General features: G+C 42.4%; 1 protein-coding gene across 1 annotated transcript in view; it reads right to left on the reverse strand.

The window, feature by feature from the left end:
* ZEB2 (zinc finger E-box binding homeobox 2) overlaps positions 1-22,941 on the reverse strand; it is a 31,535-nt gene that overhangs the window by 1,698 nt on the left and 6,896 nt on the right. The window contains exons 4-8 of the mRNA XM_042827025.1: positions 17,126-17,314; positions 16,279-16,493; positions 13,706-13,814; positions 10,862-12,831; positions 8,097-8,277 (exon numbers count right to left, since the gene is read on the reverse strand). Coding sequence (XP_042682959.1) covers positions 8,097-8,277; positions 10,862-12,831; positions 13,706-13,814; positions 16,279-16,493; positions 17,126-17,314 — 2,664 coding nt within the window. The remainder of the gene's footprint in view (positions 1-8,096; positions 8,278-10,861; positions 12,832-13,705; positions 13,815-16,278; positions 16,494-17,125; positions 17,315-22,941) is intronic.

Consider the following 22,941-nt stretch of genomic DNA (forward strand, 5'->3'; position numbering starts at 1 on the left):
GCTTTTGATTGTAGTAATTTTACTCAAGTAGCTCAGGATAATAAAGAAAATGACTCAGAGAACATCAATGGAAAACTGGCAGCTCTAGCAAGCAGCTGACACCCATGAAAATGCTCAAAAAATATCCCTATTTATAAATAATTCTGCTGACAGCATCATATACGCGCTGTGTTTCTTCCCCCCTTGCTAAAGAGATTAATGTGTAGAGCAAACCTTTGTTTCTTAAAGCTCTATTTGGGAACATCCTTATGAATGGCAGGGAGCCCCCATCCCATCTCTGAGCGTGGCCACGGATGCTGCAAAAAGCCAAGTGCCTTCCACCAAGGGAAAAACACCAAGGCTGGTGGCCTTGGGGTCTACCTACACAGTGCATCTAGCAGCAGCAACGAGTCCAGCTTGGGCTCCTTGAGACAGTCAGGAAGGAACAAGCTTGAAGTCACACCAACCCATTTGGACATGGGAGCACAGCAGCCTCTGCTCCTCACACCTCTATGTGAGGGAAGAAGGCCCCTCCATCCACCTCAAGGACCGAAAGACATCTCTCCCCTCGTGAGCAATACAAATACATACATCTGCCACAGGAGCAGAAGGGTTTCTAAATAAAATATTGTCAGCCACTCATGGAGTGCTAAAGTAGTGTTAAGCTGCAGAAAACAGTATTTCCTTTGGCATTTCAGGCAGTTTCAAACCAATGTTTGAAACTCAAAACCAGTGCCAAGCCTAAACACATCTGGTTGATCCCAGGCCACAAATAGCACAGGAATGCCTTCAACACCTTCCAGAACTGCCATACTGAAAGCTTAATTCCAAAATAGAGCTGACAAAAAATACTTGTCAGCATGATGCCACACGACAAAACTCAGCAAAGCATGATGCAACCGTGAGATATCCAGACATAACATATGGTGCAAAGATTGGAATTAGTGAAGACCAACCACCAAACTTAGATTGCAGAAGGCAAAAAATAAAGTCAAACATCAGTACTTTCAGCCAGATTTTTTTTTATTTTCAAAATGTCAATTTATAATCTCAGTGTCACTCAACTGCGCGCTCCAGGGCGGTGCAGCTATGCAAACAAGATACAATGCCACTTGGTCAGTTCTTTATTTTGTGCTACTTTTACATGCATAAAAATGCAGTATTCAGTGTCTGAGATGCAGAGCCTTACGTTGCGTGTCTTGTTAGAGCCAATCTCTAGAAAGTTACCAGTGAAGTGGCCTGACTCCTATGGGATATTTATCATACTTAGCTAATGTGGCATGTGACCAGAACAGGAATAAACTTCACACAAGAGCCCTCCCATCCTATCAGACGTACAAGTGTGGTGTTTTCTCAATTCTCATAAGAAGCCAGAGCAGGGAGAGAGAGCGAGACGGGAATTGTGACTGGATGCTTGGCCAGAGGAACGCATTTCCAGCCATGCAAGAGGAGGTGTGACGGCGAAGTAGGGTGGGCAGTCAGCAAGAGGCTTCCAGCCAAGATCTGAGGGCTGGGCAGACAGCAGGCCATCATTGGCCGAGAAGGAAATCCAGCAGGAAGTAGAAACGTGTTTCCAGAATACTGAAGGATCTTGACTTCCAGGATAACCCCTTTATGAGTTGGATATGCTTGCATTCACTACTGGGACTTCAGAGCAGAAACAATCGGGCATAAAATAATCTTACTTCCATGGCAAAGTTGTGAAGAATGAATAGCAGGGAATATGTTGATTTGTACCCGATCTAGTCACAGCTACCCTCAGGTCCCACTGTGAAAGTTCACATTTAATAAGGTGTGATTAACGGATGCTTGAGGAAGCCAAAAATTGTACGTTCTGAAATGAAGGGGAGATCTGGCAGGAGGGAAAATACAGGAGAAACCACAGATAGAAAAACCTAAGTGACAGAGAAAGTGGTGGATGCCTGGAAATTGGGACTTAAACTACATTTCTTTGTACGACACTTTCCTGTGTTTGCATACATGCAGATTTTCTTGGGTTTTAGTTCCCCCCTCCAAACCCTCCCCTTTTCAGCAAAATAAAAAATTCACACTTTCTATACTGAGTTACTGAAGTACTGCTTTTGTGATCTGTTTCATAACATGCACTTCTGCCAGTGTTACCTGCTGGTCACAAGACAGGTCTGGACCTTGAGCTATACATGATTCTGGCTTTGCACTGAACCCAGGGCCAGGAGCAGCTGTCCTGTTATTCTGAGTACCACCTTTGTTCCAACAGGGAAATCCCAGCCTGAGCTTAGGAGACTTTAGCACCATCAAGTCAGTTACTCAAATTAGCTTAAAATCCCAAAGCGGCCTTGATCTAAGTGCTCTCTGAAGACCAGTGCTGCCAGAAGAAAGCCCCGGTCGCAGTGGGAGCTCTTCCACTTCTCCTCAATGCCACTCTTGCTCAATTACTTCAGATTTCCTTTTAGAATCACACTCTTCTCAGCCCACATTTCTCCACCTTCACCCCTCCTTCCAACCAGTCATCCAGCACTTTCCCCAAATGGAAGCCTGCTTCTCAGCCACCGTCCAGTGAGGCCATGTGCTCATCCCTCTTTCCTTGCCTGCTTTCCCCACTCTTTGCACATGATTCTGCGATGTTCACCAAGGACTGCACTCCTGATATTGCTACCTAGGACTTCCCTGGCATGGGTAATCATCTATATTTTACAAATTAATTCAGAAGACAGAAGATTAAAATAGCTCATGTTTTCAGGTTAACTAATATTGTCCCTAAAAAGGCTATATTAGAACTATTTAGTCTACCACATCCGTATTAAGAACTGTCTAGTTTTGATTTGAAGGAACATGACAGCTTGAGCAAAGTTCTTTGTTCAGACAACACACAACATACCTTAGCAGTGCACAGCATGCAGCTGTTACAACACTAATTGAAATATGTTTTTAAATGTATCACGTTTCTGAACGTTTGCAGAAGAAATTTTTTCCCACGTGCAAAACACAGTATTTCAGCCATTTAGAAGTACCTAATCCCTACAGTGCATTAGTAGGCCATAAAATAAAGCTGCAGTAAGGTGGTTTACACTAGGGATGGAGAGAGGTCTAGGTTGTAGGCAGACAGGGAGAAGCATCCCATTGCAGGTAGATGGGGACATTGTAGGCACTCTCTGCTGCACCCAACAAGAGTGCCATCATTCAGCATCAAAACAACAGTGGAATAGAGATGGGTTCAAAAAGAAGCAGATTTGGTCATCCCTCCCTAAAAGTTTTGCTCAGTCCCATCTGAGGTGACCTATGTCTTCCATAAGGGATGGAGCCAAGGAGAGTGTTATCCAAGGCAGTTTGCAGGAGGGCTCATGAAACACTTCTATGTCATCAGGTGGGTGTCTGATGTAACACACCACATTTTGCAGTGAAACTAGGTGATAAATCCGCTTCTAATACCTAAAGGAAATGTTTGGATTTTTTTTGCATTTTCCCATCTGCAAAAAGAGATTCCCAGGGAGGCCCATGCTCAGGTTACAGAGGGGAAATTACAACCAATCTCTTCTCAAAGTCTCTAAAATTACATATCTCTTAAAGTAAAGCAAATAAATATATAAATAATCTCTAACAATAAGTAGCTCTCAACCTTACTGGGCTAAAAGCATGTGACTGAAAGGCTACACATTTCCCATTTGGAGTGGTATAAAAGTCATAAAGCATCGGATCATAAACTGTCACCAGCCCCAGACTAAATATCACCAATCCTTTGCCTAAAGCAAATGGGTATTTCTGCTATGGGAGGGGGCTCATCGAAATCTCACTCTTTGGAGGGAAGAAGGAAACATTTTTGTGACAGCTTGTTTTTATTTTTTAAAGGCGGTTCTTTGAAGCTGCTTGGGGGTTTGGATGTTAGATGTGGTCCCAGTGGAGCTGGATTAGCGTCCAGAGCACAGCGAAGTGGTCAAAGGTACAAGATAAAGGCAATTTATATATAATTGCTCAAGCTGCACCTGTTCTATTTTGAATAGGAGACTTTGTCTACAGAAGAAATTTCACAAGCTCTGAATATATCCCTTTTTTTTTCTTTCTTTCTTTATTTGAGTGTAAAATGGGAAAATCTAAACTTGTATCAGAGTAAAGCAAGAAAAAATAACCTTTAAATAGCATGTAAATTTTTTATGAATTAAGCTCTAAATAAAGAAAACTCCTGAGCTGGGAATTCAAAATACTAGCCAGAGAGAGCTGATTTGCTACCAGGCTCAAGAACAATATTTAGTTTACAGAATCAATCTGGAAATAAAACTAGTGCTTGCATCAGCATGAAAGCTACAAAAATAAAAAAGAGGTCTTAATAAAATATACAGTGGAAAAGGAAAGGATGAAAGCACTCGCACAGCTATGAGGCCCTCAACAGCCCACACAAGTAATAAAATAGAATATGATGTAATATAGAACAACAATGAAAGGATTTAAAATTTCTAGGTAGGATTCTGAAAAACCATTTCCAGGTTTTGTTGTGGAGCAGGCAGGCTGCAAGTTCCCTTGTGAAGTGCCGATGAAGCCTTTGCTGGGGTACAGAGACATGGGTGTGAGGATGCAGAACAAATGCTAACCTTTGCCTTGCTCCTGAGTCAGCTTTCCCCATACAGAGCAGACTGGCTTGCTCTCCAGAAGTCAGGATATTTCTGCACATGGAGGTGCTGCACGCTGTTTGCTCTCCTGCTCGCTTACCCACTGCAGCAGCAAAGTGTCTTGAACTTTGTGCTAAGCAGCTTGCAGAAATCTGAGATTACACACATGCAAATGAAGGAGTATCTGCTCAACTGATTTCAGCATGACCAAAGTTAGGATGGGTTCATGAGGCTCCACAGGAAAATAATTTGAGCACCAATTTCCTGTGCTGCCTACCATGGCCTACACCCTAATTACAGCAGTGCATCATCTGGTTCTAACGAAATAGGATCTTGTGAATCTCAAACTCTAAAATGGACACATAACTTCTCTTTAAATTACATGGCATCCCAAAATTAACTTGGCAGAGTTTGGTCCCGCAGCAAGCACTGGCCTCTACACTAAAATTCAAATCAACCAGAACCGATGCAATTCACTCGTTGCAGTGACTCAATAAATTTTCCTTCTCCACATGAAGTTAGAAGCTATTACAGAACACTGCTAATACTGCATAAATTACAAATTATGGATTGCAAAATTTGGACCCCATTTTCCACTGTGCTCAAGCTGTGGCAGGCACAGCATACAGAGGTGATCATGGAGAGCTCCTTGATCTGTGGCCACATGGTCCTATTAGAAGCTCTTGGGCTGATGAAGCGCTGCCAAATCCTTACCCTTCTTCTTGCCCTGGCAGGGAAACTCAGCACACTCTACCACAGCACCTACATTATCCCCAATTTTGTCCTTTACAATAGTCAGTTAGCACATAATTTAGGCAGCATATTTAGTTTTGCAAGTCAACGTTTCTTTTCAACCTAAAGAATTTATCTGAGGTAAATCTTGAGGGGCTGCATGGCAGGATTGCATGCCTCCACTCCTCTAACACCAGCATGGGTTACAGTGGGTATGTAGAGAATAAAAATGGCCAAAAACAGAAATCTGATTGCTCACATACAAGAATATATATATACATACACAGATTCTTAACGTAGGAAAAAGGACATCATGATAAACAACCCACTGCTTGTGCTTCTCCAGGAAAGACAGGAAGGGCTCCAATTTCTCCTAAAATATGGTTTTAATGAAGTAACAATGGATCGCGATCAGCTGGTCAGAAAACAGAACGCACTCGGAAGAAAAGCTTTGTCACATTTCTAAGCTCCAAAAAGTTGACTGAAAAATCTGAGCCTCCTCTCACAGTGACCCCAAACACAGAAGATGATATCACTTTCAGTGTGGTTCCTTCCAGTGAATGTGGACGGCAGCTTTGCACATCATTAAAGAACTCACAAGCTTTTTCAAAATGATCAAGTTAATTTGAAATCCACTTAAGATTCATGCTAAACCATTAGCAAAAGTCCCAGTACCGTGTGCTTCCTGAAGGCTGTGAATGAGTTATGGAGGCTAGCCCAGCCAAGGTCTTCAGAGCTCCCAACCACCTCTACCTAATGCTAGGATGATGTGTGGAGCCTCCAGAAAGGCAAATGCATCCTTAATAATACTTCACACTTTACACAGCGAGTTCCATTGGAGGATTTCAGCCTGCGTGAATGAAGAATTACATCACCTCAGAGAGCTAGGCTGGTATCATTTCCCTCTGCTTTAAAGATAGACAAAGGTGAGAGAAAAATGAAGCAATTTGCTGAAATTCACAGAGGAAGTCTGTGGCAAGGCAGACGAGAACTCAGATCTCTCAGCCTGTGCTTTTGCCACAGGACCATCCTTCCTGTCTCTAAATGCCACCCCAGAGCTTGGTAACGTGCTATAGTTCAAACACATTAAATGTGACACCACATACATGTTCTGGATCATAAGGCTGAGCCCCATCAAACTGTCAGACGTTCAGTCAAGAAGCCGAAAGGGACAGAAAGAAGAGGGAGAAGAGTCCCCAGATCAGAGCTGTGGGATGTTTTTCAAGGCAGTAGGTTCCTGTGGTTGTTAAGGACCAGAACATATTTTTGCTTTTACAAATGCAGTTTAGTTTGCAAATCAAGGTGATTGCACACATTTCAGCTTGTCAAATTTTCAGCCTTTCAACCATATGTCTGTCGACCTTATGGACTACCAACTTTATGGGATTGTGCCATATGTCCAGATCCCAACATATATGAAGGCCAGTTTTAACATAAGAGCTTTACGGTAGTAGTGTAGTACACCATAATGCTTGCAGATGGCTGTAATAAAATCATTCAGGAGAGGAAAGGTGCAGGAACGTAAAGCCTTCAAAGCTTCTTCTACTGAATAAACAATTTGATCTGAATAATGTGGTGGGAAGCACATTCCACCAACGAACTAGCTGATCTAGTCCAAAACTTTGCTTTTAATTTTCTTTCCTAATCTCACATGTATTTTAACTTCCTTTTTTTTTTTTTTTTTTATTTTCCTGTATGGGATTAGCCTAAAATTTGGAAGAAAAGTATGAGAAGGAAAAATAACAAAGCAAAGAATTTTTTTAAAGGCACAGCCCACTTTTGAACTGTGAATTTTTCATATGTGAAATGCCAAATGGTTTTGCACAGCCTGGAAGATGTATTAATAGAGAGGTATAAGGTTTTTACCGTCACATAGTGAGATTGAAGGATGATGTGACTTGCTTCATTTCCTGAAGTGGGACTCAGCTTTCAAAGTTAAGGAAAGTTTCCTCATGAGTAAGCTCTTTCTAACTTGGAGTTTGGTTTATGTCCTGCTGCACAATAACTCACGTGATAACTCACATTCCCTTTGTCCAACATAACTTGATATCTCTATTATTTGGGGAGCTCCGATCCTGTTCTCCCCCCACAGAAACATGCTGAGGAAGGGAGCGCTGTCTGCAAGGAGGACCACAGCCAGCATAGGTGTGATGGCAGGTCTTTCTCAACCCAAAACATTTCCTAAGCTGACAATCCTCAGTGAGCCTTGGCAAGCTTTCTCTAACTAGACAAATTCAGTTCCCACTTGGGAAGGACGGAAACCTTCCCCAAGCATTAAGTGAGAAGTGAAAAAGCGAAATGCAACCTGCCTCCTCTGCTGGCACGCAAAGTCACAGTGAGAGCCTCTGCGACCTGCTTGCTGTCAGATAGCTGGGCCAGCATGAGCCCTCACACTGCTAACATCGGTGGGAGTTTTTCTACTGGATTAAATAGCACAGTCTCATCACGTCTAAGAAACAACGAATTTGATGTCACTGTTCCTTCCCCTGCCAGACTTGTGTTAACCAAGCTATGCTTCTTTCTGAGCACTTTTTTCTGTGTGTGTGACAGTGTGAGACCTCACCCTGCAAGACACTGAGAGCCATGATGGCCACTGCATCCGCAGCTAGCCAGATTCACCCCAAAGTCTGCAGATGCACAATCGTGTAATTCAACAGTCCTGTCACCATGCTAAAAAGAAATAAATGTCGAGCTAAGAAAAAGACATCACACCTTGCCTGCTGAAAACCACAGCTTATGCCAATCCATACACTGAAGCCATCAAATGCAGAGAAGGGCGTTAACACGCGACGCAGCCACGCATACCTGTGTGCTCATATTTGTGTCGCAGCAGGGAACTGCTCTTCTGGAATGTCTTGTCACATAAGTCACACGCATACATGCCACTTTCCGTCTTCTTGATCTTCTTTCGGGACAGACAGGAGTCGGAGTCTGTCATGTCATCGAGGCCGGACATGTAGTCTGGGGTTCCATCAAGCAAGTCTCCCTGTGAGAGGACAACCATCAGTGACACCCATGTCCACAGCCACTCAGCAAAAGCTAAAATAGTGCCTGGGGCTGCTTATGGTCTGTCTGAGCTCAGGAACCCTCTGTGGTAATGAAACTCTAGCTGATGGAAACGATAGAGGTCATAAGGAGCCTCAAACACCTCTCTCTTGAATCAGCTTCCAAAACTTTCTGTCTTTGAGCACTCTGTAACAATAGGATTTGCACAAGCAAAGAATGTTTGTCATATGGGTACTAAATATTTTCAGAGAGTGGAAAATGCAAAGAGGAGGGCTCTTCACGGACAATAAAAGTTATTGTGATACTACCCAGGGGTGAGTGTAAGCAACAGCTGAGTGATCATTCCTCTCCAAACACTGAAACTTGGAGATATTCTGTATCTGTAGAAAGGGTCTAATTGAATTTTATATTTAGGTACAAATGTTTTTATTATGCAATCCATTTAAATGTATGTCTCCCGACTAAAGGCCTCAAGCTATATTTTTATATTTAATTTTGTAATTTGAAATAGGGAATATTAATAACACTTTTTATCAATGTTCTATCTATGTTAAAACAGCCTTCAGCATTAAGCAATAATGAAAGTGGATCAGTAAATTATTAAATTTCTTGATATTTATTTTGTCTTGATCCAAAGAGAGTGCAAACTTGCATGATAACATACATTTCCATTTGCTATCACACAGTTCAGTTTTCTTAGACTAGGTTTGCACTAATTAATATTAGAGAAGATTAAATAGGCTTAAATACATTTACAAAGAGGGCAGATGTACTGTAAATTGGAATAGTGGAACAGCTGTTATGGAGGTGCAGTGCTATTTATGCTCCTATTGTGCAAAGAGGGATTGCAGCCTGTAATGTAAAACCATACCTGATTTTCACATTTGAAACTATAAAACATTTACTAGTCAGTAAAATTACTAATGGACCATAATAGGACATAGGGGAACACGCACATATGTAAAAGAAAATTATTAATCTATAATCAGTTAATTTCATTTAACTAAATTCTGTACATTATATCTGAATGCACCCAGAAAAAAAAAGGTTGAAAAATAGGTGATTTTCTGTAGGGCAGCTCTTTGCTATAGGCATGCAAGCAGCCAAATCCTTTACTACTCATGTATGGATCGCTTGAGAAAAGAATTAAAGGCTCTACTCAGACAAGAAGTTCTGCCCCACAGTACATGTCCAGAGAAAGATTTTGCCTGCTCCGGTGACCAAGAAGGCCAACGGCATCATGGCTTGTATCAGCAGGAGGTGATTGTCCCTCTGTGCTTGGGGCTGGTATGGACAAACCTCAAGTTCTGTGTTCAGTTTCGGGCCCCCTGCCACAAGAAAGACGTCAAGGCCCTGGAGCGTGTTTGGAGAAGGGCAATGGAGCTGGGAAGGGTCTGGAGAACAAGTCTTATGGGGATCACCTGAGAGAGCTGGGATTGTTCAGCCTGGAGAAAAGGAGGCTCACAGGAGACACTCATTACTCTCTCCAATGTCCTGAAAGGAGGCTACAGTGAGGTGGGTATCTGCCTCTGCTCCCAGGAGACAGCCATAGGATGAGATGGAGTGGCCCTCAGTTGCACCGGGGAAGTTCAGGTTGGATATTAGGAAACATTTCTTCTCTGAAAGAACAGTGGTGCAGTGGCACAGGCTGCCCAGGCAGGTGGTGGAGTCACCATCCCTGGAGGTGTTCAGGACTTGTGGAGATGTGGCACTGAGGGACGTGGTCAGTGGGCATGGTGGGTTGGGTTGAGGTGGGACTGGGTGATCCTAAAGGGCTTTTCTAACCTTAATGATTCCGTGATTAAGGCTCCTAACTGCTACCTCTCCAAATAATTTCAGTTAATCTGTGGGGTTTTTTGTTTGTTTGTTTGTTTTTGCTGAAGCTTTTCCAGATGGCTGGAAACAGCAGTGGGTGGGCTGAAGGAAGGGGCTCTAGTGAGGAAACACATCAATATGTCTCATTCACAAATTGATTCAAGAGAAGACAGAAAGCCTTGTGCACAGCCGGCAAATAATGCCCCAAAAAATGTGGAGTAAGAAACCTCCAAACTTTCAGTGAGCTAAATTTGTGAGGATGCTGTATGGACCTCTGCTCAGAGGGCTACAGCTCTGTGTCCAGATATGGGGGTGATCCCAAAAGGTCTCTTGCAGATCCTTTTCCCCATGGCTGAAATTCACTTATGCTCACCGTGAGGGAAGTCCTGCAGAGAGTATTTCATCGGAAGTTGTTTGTTTTTTGTCTGTGGGATGGGATTTTTCACGGACATTATGATTTAGATATGGTTCTAACAAGGAATAACTGTTACAGCTGTAACCTTTTAACAAATTAAAGCTTTATATCTATTCAAAGGTATTGGTACTGCTTCTGAAACCAAGTGGAAGTTTGGTGATTTCAGTTTATTTTCCCACTCCGCTGCATTTTCACAAGTTCAGACTAAAATCAATTGTGCTAATTTTGCTGGAAATACTCAATATAACTTTGGGCTTTTTTTCCTTCTGCAGGAGCACATATCACAACGTACTAAATTTTAGCCTTTCAAAAGATATTGTTCACAACAGTTTACCTGAAATCCTTGTTTCCGCTGGTACTTTCTCCTTTGCTGCATATCAGCAAAAGTAGCTGCTCCAGTTGGGTAAGTGTAGGCCATATGTGGTAGGAAGCTCATCTGATCTAGTCCTGGGTATGGTCGCAGCCCAGGAATACTGGTCTGGACTGGTGGCATAAAAGTGGCTGGGGGAAATGCGCTCTGCGGTGGAAGTGTTGTGTATAAAGGTTTGGCACTGAATGGGTTCATACCAAATACTGGGTTAGTGCTTTTATCCAGATTATTTGAATTAGAAAACTCCTTCTTGATAAAAGTCAAGTTCAGAGGCTCATCTGAGTTTTCAGATGATGAAGAAACACTGTTGTGTTCTAAATTTACACTATTAGATTTCGTTTTGTTCTTTGTGGCTATAATACTTTTGGGTTCCTTCATTTGTTTTGGTAAAGACAAGTCCAAAGGCTCAGCCTGAAGCTCCTCAGAAGAGAAACTGTTTGGAGTGTAAGAACTACTATGGGAGTTTTTAGAAGATGTGGAAGAAAGATTTAAAGGAGAAGGAGTATTGCTCCTAGAGTGGTCCAATTTATCAACTGGTTTCATATTGGTAAAATGAGGAGGTTTTGTTAGCCTGAGAGGAGTATCACAATTAGTAACGCTGTTATGGAGTTCAGCTATAGATGGTGAAGTTATAGAGTCCACAGGCTTTATTGGAGATCTGGCTGACAAAGAGTCTTTAGTGGGAGTGTTGTTGGTGGCAGCCAGCGCCACCTTGGCACTGGTCCTTTCCAGTGATGGTGACCTGGAACTTGAGTACTGGTAGACTTTTCTTTGTTCAAACCATTCCTTCACGAATTCCTGAGGAAGGCCAACAGCAATGGAAATTTTCAGTAGTTCATCAGAATTGGGTTCCATATTCATAGCATAATATGCTTTAAGTACAGACATGTGGTCCTTGTATGGGTTGATGGGGCTAGTCATTCCTTTCTCAGAAAGTACTGATGACAGCAAGAGGGTTTGCTTATCAAACACTCCAGGTTTGTTGGGAACCATGTTCTCATGAGGCTGAAGGACTGCCTTGATCTCTTCGTTCATTTTACACAGGTAACGCTCATGCTGATGCAACGGAATGGGACCAGGAAAGCTTTCCTTACAGAACTGGCATGAAAATGGAGTGGACACGTTATGGTTCTCTATCATCTTATCTTCAGTTACCAGGTCTATTAGGGTTCGCAGCTTCTCTTTTTTAATGTTATTGAGCTGTCTCCTCGAGTCTGTGGTTAAGCTCTGGAGGCAAGCTTTGGCTTCATTGACTTTCTCTAACGTATAGTCAATAATACTTTTAGTGGCACCATTATGACTTACTACTGGAAGACCCACGGGGGGAATATTGGGGGAGGTAACTCCTTGTTCCTCTGCTTGAGGGCATGAATCCTTCATATGATAAACCTTCAACTTGGAGATCTCTTCAGCTTTGCAGTCCATTTTCTGCCTGGAAACTGTGTTGTCCACAATCTGCAGGACCTTCTGCACCTCACTTAAATTACTGCCTACTGCAGGAAAGCCAAGTAATGGTGCTTCCATCCCTACACCTAAGTGCTGCATCGGACTTTGAGCAGAAGTGTGAACTCCTAAGGGGCTGGTTGCTCCAAGTCCACCATTCATAAAAGGACTAGTTGCACTAAACCCATGTGAGGCCATAAGAACCTTATATTCATTGAAATCTAGTGGTTCGGTTTTAATTTTCAGTAGGCCTGTTTGTTCAGACATACTAAGTGGTTTGCCATTCTCCAGCTTGTTTCTCAGCTGTGTAATGGCTGAATTAGTAGGAGAAGAAGATACAGAGTTAGGAGAAGAACCCGTCTTGATATTGTTTCTCATTCTGCCATTTACAGAGATTAAACCGATACACTTCTTGCTGCTGATGTGCGAACTGTAGGAGCCAGAATGCGAGAAACGTTTCTTGCAGTTTGGACACTCATATGGTTTTTCACCTAAAATGACAATTAAAACCAAATGTTAATTATCGTTGTTGCTGCTATACTTGCAAGTGATTGCATCTGATACCAAGCCGATCATCTGTATACCCACTAATTTCCACAGTGAGGAAAATATCTGTTCTCTGCATACAGCCATGTACCACCACTGCTTTCCCCTCTTCTTCACAGGTCTGGAGGTCAGTTTGGAACCGCAGTCTCCAGCCTGGCAGTAGGTGCCAAGGTGTGAGCTTGGCTCCAGACAGACTGTTGCAGTCAAAGGTAAGTGCCCTGTGGTTAACACAGTCAAATCAAATCCAGACTGTTCAAATTTGATTTGTTTTGTCTTTTTTTTTTTTTCCCTTCAGAAAGGAATTGAGTTGCACTGAAATAGAGCACATTGTGAGAAACTGAGTCCTGATGTTACAATCACATCTGCAGAGGTGGGGATTGGTGGCTGGGCAGAGTCCGGTTGCATTTCAGGTCTGTCAAGCAGAAGAACCGAAATGCACAGTTCATTCAATATAAGGTGTTTTGCACTTGCTGCTTATCTGAGAATAAGAGTTGTCTTTGACTGCTGGGAACTTGTTGTTAAGAAAAATACAACGGACTCTTCAGGATCTGACTGAATAGAAACGAGTGAATGGTTCTGAACTCAAAGTGCCGAACAAACAATGTAATATTATTTACAAGAAGCTTTACTATTTCCAAATCTTTCAGCAGGACCCTGGTATTAACAGCATGATAAACGAGGATAGCTCAGATATCATTTATGAAATACCTTGGTAACTCCAAGAAGCCAGAAGCAGAACTGTGTAAATTTTAAGCAGTCTTTAAAACTCAGCTAATTAAACAAAATGCAAATGAGCACACCAGCACCTCCGCTACTTACCACTGTGAATTCGCAGGTGTTCCTTCAGATGGTGTTTATATTTGAAGGCCTTGCCACACTCAGTGCATTTGAACTTGCGATTGCCTGCTCCTTGGGTCAGCATTTGGTGCTGGGAGAAAAAAAAAAAAAAGACACCGATGTGAATTTTATGCAAGAGAAACCATGAATTTCTAACTTAAAAACAAAAACAAAATTAATGTGGCTCTGAATTTATCAAGCAGACCGAAAGGTCTGCGTGTACATTTATTTGTCTCATCAGTGCTGCAATAAAAATCAAAATGTTGGCAGTAAACCGAAACAAATGAGAACGTACTTTCACATGAGCATTCGATATTTGTTTTAGAATTATTTCCTAAGTCTCTCATCAGAAATGTGTTGCTTTAAGGTATCTTACAATGAGAGAAACTGTTTTATAAGAAGATTTGTGGTTCTTAATATTCCTAGCAGATCCTGAACATGTGGGGCTCTGCTTGTTTAAAAATTCTGTTTACTGCGTGCGTAGAGAAGACAGAAACACTGCCGTTAGTGGCATTTTGTGTAAGATTTAATTCATTATCAAGCAGAAGAGACTGTCTTCGGCAAGAGCTGCTGCTGGAAATATTTTTTAAATCACAGACGCCTGCTACCTTCCGTGCCATGCTGTCCCCAGCACTGTTTGGAGGGGTGAGGGCAGGTGGGAAGTTAAGAGCGTCATAAAGATATAACCAAAGGCAGCTGAGCTTTTTGCACCGTTTGCACTTTGAATTTGGGGGGGAAAAATAATAATAATAGTAATAATAACGCAGCCATCCGCTCTGGATGCTCAAGGTAGGAGGTCAGCCTTTTGCAGGCAGCGACGACACAAAAGCCCATTGCAAGAGAAGGAGGGGGAAAAGGGAGGGGGGAGGGAGGGAGAATTAAAAAAAAAAGGCAGCGCCGAAACGGTATGACAACTGCGAGGGTGTGCTGCCTCTTCCCACATTCCTGGCGAGACAGATGGTGTTACATGGGACACAGGGAGGTTTGTTCAAACAGCAGCAACCTTCAAAGATCAAGCAGAGCCCAGCCCGCCGCGCGCCATTGAGGGACCCGCGCTCATATGTTGCTGAGTTGCATAAACAAACAGCAACAGCTGTTTTGTCTCCCCCCATCGCCCTCCGAGGACTACTATAAACTTTAGTTGTGCCACTGTTAATATGATACAATCATTTTAATTTACTAATTGTAAATGCCATGAGCAAATGAGGGGACTTTTCAACACCAAAGCTACCATTCATAATGCGCCAGCACAAGCACACTCTCGCATGTGAAATTTCAGGCGGTTACGTCGGATAAATGTTGAGGCTTTTTTTTTTTCCCTTGGTGTTTTGAATGATACAAAGCAAAAAGAGGGGGAAAAAAAAACAACCGAAAACTTGCAGTAGATCAGGTTAGAAAAAATGCATATGTGAAAATGTGTATGCCTACCAGAAAAGCCATGGAAAGGAAAGAAAACCACTCCAGAATCTTTTATATTGATTTAAGATCAAGAAAAAGATACAGTTCTCTCAAAAATGCTAATTACAAAATTGGGTGATTAGAAGATGTGCGTTTGCATAACCGAATTTACCTTATGCTGAGAAAAACCTACCAAGAGAGATACAGCTGATCATGATTTGCAGCTTTTAAAGAAAACAAATGCGGCATAAAGCCTTTATAATTTGACACAATGCACACACATCTATTTATTTAAGTTTTAAACATGCCATTTGAGTTTCCATTACAGCCCTCCACAACACCTCTCTGCAGAAGTAACTCTCCTGTGAGGCTGGGAGCAGTTTTCCTTGTGGCACAGAGAGTTCTGTGGCACAGATCTATTGACAGTCTGGTTAGGAGCACTGAGGAAGCTCAGTCACCTGTTTGAGACACACAGCATTTCCTTAAATGCAGCCCTGATATAATATTACATGCATCACATTGAGGGGAAGCTGCTTTGATTTATTGCAGATACGCTGCTAGGATCCACCAGCGATAGATAGTGCGTGCATGTGTTAGTGGCACAATCATCACAAATGATAGCCTCCGTGTATGGGAGGAAGAGTTATTCTGAAAATGCACGATTATATTTAACAAACGATTATATCACACGCAAATAATTTTGCGTGATTGAAAAGGCAACTCAAAAAGTAATGAAAAAATATCGGTGGATCTTTTAGTATGGCTTTAAGCTTTAAGCTCCTATTTGCAAAACTGCAAAGTAAAACTAGGTGAAAAATGGAATTAAAATTGCTGAGATGTTTAATAATGTATAATTAAAATGCTACCGTTTCATTCACTTTTTGAGGAACATAAAAACGAAACTAAAGTCAAGTTAAAGTGCAAATAAAATTTCTAAATTAGAAATTAACACACTCATTCGATCGTGAACATAAGACTATTAAATCATATTAGAAGAGACCATCAAAAAATCATTTAGACCTCAATTAAAGCTATTACCATTAAAAGATCTGCATCTTCAAAATGCCATGAAAAATTAATAATGATTGCCAATCAAAGCAATATCGTTTCTCTAAGGGGTTATTACAGAAAGAAATCACTTAAAGCCAGCCCCCCACCTGATCTGTCCCTGGCTTGTGTGTCACCATATGCCGCTCAAGCTGGGTGCGGTAGGCAAACGTGTAGCTACAGAGAGGGCACGAGAAGTTCTCCTCGTTCTTCTCATGGCGGTACTTGATGTGCTCCTTGAGGGACGTCAGGCGCTTGTAGCCCCGGTCGCAGTAGGGGCAGGTCAGCAGTTGGGCGAAGGCATCTGGAGTTCCAGGTGGCAGGTCTGCGCCCCGGGACGGGGGGAGAGAGGCAGGCCAAAAGGTCAGCGAGGCAATGGCAGCTAATGGGCTTACTGCCCAGGCCGGTATGAGAGGAATCGCTGCAATCTGCTGCCCAACACGGATGGTGCTTCCAAACAGCCGCCAACCGCACCGCAAGGCCTGCAGTGCCTCGGGGACAGAGCCCACATGCAAATGGGGACAGACCCCGTGAGGAAGTGGGGACAGGTCCCGCTCCTCAATCACAGCCCAGATCTGCTTTGCCACTGAGCAAATCCTTCTTAGGGGCTCTTTCCCCAGTATTAAGCAAAGAATCACAGAGCTATGGGCCATCAACCCCATATTATTTTGTGTTAAAACTCAATACTTCCCAAACTCGCAACCAGAGTGGCAGCGGTCCTTCCCTTGAAAGTGAGCTTTAAATCAAGCTCTTCAGTTCATCCGCAAAATAATACGAATTTGCTGACTAAAACATCACAATACACTAAAATTACAGCCCCAATCTTTGCTCATGAAATTCCATGCCGCTGCAGCTGTTCTTCAATTTTTAAGGTAAACACCCAGGCATGTAGTGCATTTATAATTGCAACAGCTGCAAGAGGTCAGGATACTGGCTAAAAATGAATTACAGCCTCACCGTTTTCTTCTTGCCCATTGGCCTCTGGAGTGCCAAGGCGAGACAGTTCCTCGGGGGCTTCGGGGTAAATAATGGCTGTGTCGCTGCGCTGCAGGTACTCTGCTATGCTGACTGCATGCCCATCTCCTTCCTCCAGTTTCCTTTTGGCAAAATATTCCTCAAAGTCCGACGTGCAATTTGCATTCTTAACTAAAATGAGAGAAGGGGAAAAGAAGGGGTTGTGAGTGCATCCTGCCTGAGCACAGCCGGAGTTGGAGTCGCAAGGCTGGATCCTTGCTCTCATCAGTTGTGCCCCAGCTCCCAATAAAATTAATACCGGCTTTCCACCAGCTGGGATGGAAGTAAGGCTGGGTGGTTAAATTAACAGCCACACAGGCTCTAAGGGCAGCACAAGAAGTTTATGAGGTCTCGGCAATGCAGGTAGCACTTCATCTAGGCAACTTCTGGGAGGCTCCTGGGGGATTCACAATTAACAGGCCCTCAAATCCTCCCGACCCTGGCAAACTCAGCTTCATGACAGTTCCTGCTGCAGAGACAATATTTACAGGTGGCAAAGACCACAAGCATCCTCCACGCAAGGTTCTGCCTCTGCACACCAAGGTGGGCAAGCAAAGAGAGCAGTGATGCTGAAAGCTCTCAGCATTCTTCCTCATGTGTTTGGCTTTTTTTTTTTTTTTCTTGGAATATTAATTTCTCGGTAATTAACAGTGGGACAGTAGGTTGTTTTAAAAAACATGCTGCTACAAAGGTAGATTTTCACAAATGGATCCATATGTTTTAGACCAGAATTGGTATACTGAGCCTAAAACCACTCTTACAATCTGTACAAGAGTTTTCCATAATAGTAAACCCAATTTTTTATCGTCCGTGCAATGTCCATGAAACGTAATATATTCCCAACCACAAAACATCCTGTTTCCAAAAATATGCTGTTCTTGTCCATGTATGAATGCTGCATACAGGAAAGAACTTAAGAACTCTGGGACACTACAGGCACATACTGCCATGATTACAACAGAAAATAAAAGAACTGATCTTTTTCTTCCCTTTGATTTCTTTTATTAATAAGCTCTGGAAAACAGTTGGTGGCAGGGAATTTCAGATACCTGTTTTTAACTGACTGTAAAGGAGAAGAATGGCATGACTGAGTACATTTTTAAAGTGTTTATGCTTAGGTGGAATAAGAAAATGAGACAAAGCTGTGAACTATACTACAGTAAATGCAGAAGTATGTCAGAAGTAATGGGTTATGTCAAAAAGAAAAAAGAATTGGGCCCTAGAAAGTTACTGATTTGTTGCCACTGGAAATGGAACCCTTAGCATCTGGAAACAAGGAATGCTTTGCCTCAGTGTCCTACAAAAATGCAAGGTGATAGTTGCAGTCATACCAAGATGTGGCCCTGACTGTGGCACAAGTGGAAATCTGAAAGAGCCCGATTTACAGAGCTGATCTTGCTGTCATTGATAAGAGTAGATATTCAGCTTGCAAACCTCATCCCTTTAGCCGATAAGATCAAATCCTCCAGCTGAGACAAATATGCCCTATTTGTCATATGGGCAGAGCAGCTTCTCAAACGCTCTGCAGCATTTTAGTGACAGCGACCAAATGGCTTAGTTCACGGGACCCCATTTGTGGAAGAAAACTTCTGTTCCTATCACAATTTTATAAGGTACCGGTACAACGACCAGTTCTCCTCCCCTAGTCCTTCTGTAGCTCTTATTTGTTATCATTTGTGATTAGCATGAGAAATGGTATCTTCTTTTTTTCTCCCCTGAAGTAATCAACTTCTAGAGAAGGGAAGTGTGAGTACGGAGGGCCAGATCTACCTTGCCTCCATTTTGTTGCTGAGAGAGAAATGTAACAAAATGGTGGTAGCCGAAGTGCACCTCGTGCACAGGAGTGTCAGATCATGTTTTTGGCTTTGTTTTTGTCAGGGAGAAAAAAAAAAAAAAAGAAAAAAAAAAGAAAGAAAAAAGTTGAGATATTGCTCTTTATGTCAGAAACCCCACTTCTTATAAATCCCTTACTATGCCTAAATTCTGCAACTGTTGCAACACCACCTAGCCCAGTGCTACCTCATCTTTGTTTCTCTTGGCTCAGCACTTGGTCCCAAAAGAAGAAGCTTATTTCTTGCCCAATTTAGGCAAATGCTACCTGTGGAGCAGAGAAAGAGAGTTTTCTTCCAGAGAAGATATATGGAAGCAGAAAGAAGACAGGATGGAAGAACGCCCCATGACTTCTTCCAGGCAGTCTGCAATGTTTCTGGAGCTTGCAACTAGGTTTACAGGGAAGGAATTCAAGGCTTGACTTAGTACTGGGAGCTTCAGCCCCACACTCAACCTCAAAGATCTTCCTTCCCAGTCTCCTAGTCTCCCTGGAGGATGCTGCAATATTACTGGCCTAGGTTTCCTAATTCTCTGGATTATTTAGCTCCCATGTCTGTGCATGCAACCCAGGAGCTAAAGCAAATGTTTATGTCTACATTATAACCTCCCCAAAAACAAGGGGATTTAGCAGAAAAGCTGACAGATCCTTAACTGGAACAATACAACCAGTGCTGCAACACTGCAGATTAGTGTAAATAGCAAAAGGTGAACGTGTGTCTGGTGTCTCACTAGCTACGCTGCTGTCAGTTCAGACATTACTGGAAGCTCACCCAGTGTTACTCAAAAGGCTCATCTGATAACCATTAGGCCTCTTTCTAAAATTCTGGGGGAAAGGCTTGCTTCCCCCTGCCCTAATTTGTTTTCCATGCATAAAGTCATGTTCCCAGATTCCTCATGGACTGACACTGCAAACACGTTGCACATCCCCTCCTGCGAGTCAAGAATTTCAGTGAGATCTGCACTGGGTGACCTCACCCAATAAGTCTTTTCTTAATTAATTATTGGAGCCTGGAGAACAGAGATGTTTTCAGCTCCAAAGGCTGATGTGTCCGTGTCACATAAAAATAAAATGCATTAAGGAAAGCTATCTTTGGAGGTATTATATATACCTTTGGAGGTATATATATACCTTTCGAGATAAAGCGAGCGAGAGGTTCGAGGAGCTTTGGAGACCAGTTATTTTGTGTGGGAACTCATCCTGTGAGATGGTGATAGCTGCCCTTAATCGCAAACAAAGCTAATAAAACCACAGCCTTCATTAGCCAGGAAGTGAGAGGCCCCCATTGGTACACACAGATTACAGTCTGAAAACGGCCTGTCCTCCAACCTGCCAAGTTTTACTTCTGTTTCCTCCCAACCAAGGGTTTTTTGTTGTTTGTTTTTTTTTTTTTTTCCTTCTTTAAATTATATTAATATCTTTATTTGAAGCTTGTTAGATGCTAGTAATCGAAGCTGGGAATTTCTTTGCTTACAGAGAATACATCAGTCTATTTCCTTAAAGCATCACAGTTATAAAAACCATAACAGGTACAGTAAAGTAAGTCAAATAAATTTATAGAATGGCTTGGGTTGGAATGGACATCAAGGATCATCAACTTCCAGATCACTAATTAAAAATGACCTAGACCAAACATCATTTCGCCAAGTTATCATTTCAGAAATACCCCCAAGTATTTACAAATTAATCTAGAATGTCCAAAACGTAAGCATTTTAAATGTAATGGTCATTTTTTCACTATAAAGCTTCTGCAGCTCATTCTAAAAATGCAGCTGATTAATGTGTAGATAGCAAGGTTTCTTTAAGTACCACTAAGAAGTTGCCATCCTGACAAAAGCAGAATAATTTACTAATGGAGACTTTCCTTTTAGTTTCTTTCTCTGCTAATGACATTGTGCAACGAATTTGATACTATAAGTACACCACAGGTATTGGGTGAACCTACAGCAACTTTGTAGTTGAAGGTATGTGAATGAGGCTGAAAGTTTATTTCCTATTTCTGCTCTCAGCCCAGGTGGTGGAACTTTATGAGATAACATGCTCCAGCGTCAGGAGGGGAGAAAGTTGCATTAAACAAGAGGGACCACCTTGATCCAAAAGAGCCAATGTTCATCTGAAGGAAGCCCCCAGAGGCTTTTATGGGCACTGGGAAATCCTGGACACCAGTGGCCAGGAGTTACCTGTTGAACTTATTTAGTTGGACCCAGTCTCTGCCCCTTCTCAGCTGCTTTATTAGATATCTGCTTTAAATCCCCCTACTTCCTGCAGGGAAAAATTGTGCCAGACACAAAAGACAGGCCCAAAGTCTGTAGTATGACTGAAGAAGAAAACTTTGACCATTCCCCAGGCTAGTCAGGAAGGATGACCAATTTCCTCCTCAAAGGATGGTTGGGGCACCTCACCTTTGCCACATGGCATACTTTGCAAGAAGGATGCTGCAACTCCTAACAGTCACCTGGCATCTCTCACTCAAAGTGAAAATGCTGGCAAAGACACTTTGTTTATCAGTTGATGTCATATGACTAAATAATCTGGCATTGCTTGTAAGACACTACAGAGACTGACAGCATTATAGAAATATGTTCGACCCAAGGTACCCAGACACCAGTCACTACTGAGAGAGGTGTCTCTGAATGCCTCAGTGACAAAAGATGCAAATGGAGCACCAGCAAGAGCATCGGGCAACTCTGTAGGGTAATTTGAGCAAGCCACCCATTGCTGCAAATAGTTTGATTAAAAAGGGGACTAGGACTTCTGCACATTTGGGGTAGGTCTGCTTCAGATGGAAGGAACTTCTGCATATTAAATGCAGAGCGCCTAGAACGCTCTTGGAAAAACCAGGTGCACCAGGGTGGGCAAGGGGAAGCAGACCAGGCAGGATGACCTGACCCTATGTGGAACTGCACTAGCTGGCTCTGGCCCCAGCAGGATGCTGTGAGGCCAAGGTCAAACAAACAGAAGAAGCCATCACATTCTGGGAGGGTAGGGGCAAAGAGGACACAACATTTTCCCCTTTGAGCAGACCACATCGCAAGTAAGAAAGAGTCAAGGCCTGTTATGGTAAGGAAAATATGTGCAAAGGAAGTCACACAGCCTGACAGGGGACCTCAAAGGATCTGGTGATGGTTAATTCAGATAAGCATCAAGTCTTATTTCTGAACCAGACATCTTTTAAAGTCCTGTTTCTTCAACTGCTAAGTACAATTTGTCACTTTATTAACATCCCTTGGCACAGAAGTCTTTCCACGTGTGTATTCAGCTCTGTATGGCAACATTGTTAAGTATGTATGTATCAGTAAACTGTGCCCGGGTGCCACTCTTCTTTCATGCACAATAAATACAATAGATGAAAAAAAAAAATGGTGACATGGTTTTACTTTCCTATTATTTTCCCCCACAAGAATTATAAAGTAAATGTTTTGTGTTACTTAATAAGAGCATTGGGATTTTATGTGGGTGTTACCAACATTAGGAAAGTGTGAGTAATAAAACCTTTGCAATGCTTAGGTACCACCTTTTACAGTAATGTTTCTAGAGGGCATTACCTATGAAATAAATCTCATTGTGGAATGCATAGAAATTTACTTATATTAGAAAACAGTCTACTTTGAACCGTGTCAACCAGGCAACCAGGCCTATCTGCAACATCTCAAACTGCAACTCAGAAAAAATGTGAAGGAAAGGCTGGGTGATGTATGGAATTCAGCTGTGCTGAGGATAGAAGAGGGCCTTGTGGCCTTTTCAAAGAACGTGGTAAACCCCTGAATTCATTTGGATTAAAAAATAGTAGCAGAAACCTTTTGCTGTTTTGCTCAGCTACAGGAAAAAAAGGGATGGCTCGGAGATGATGCCTGTTAAATAGCTCTGTCCCCTTTCTTGTTCCACAAAATGTATTGATTTCTAAGAAGAGGGGAAAGAAAGAGATGTGGGG

Source organism: Centrocercus urophasianus, unplaced genomic scaffold (genome assembly GCF_019232065.1).
Source record: "Centrocercus urophasianus isolate 14NV4802_14NV808 unplaced genomic scaffold, USGS_Curo_1.0 seq_28, whole genome shotgun sequence".
In the NCBI taxonomy this organism is placed as follows: Eukaryota; Metazoa; Chordata; class Aves; order Galliformes; family Phasianidae; genus Centrocercus; species Centrocercus urophasianus.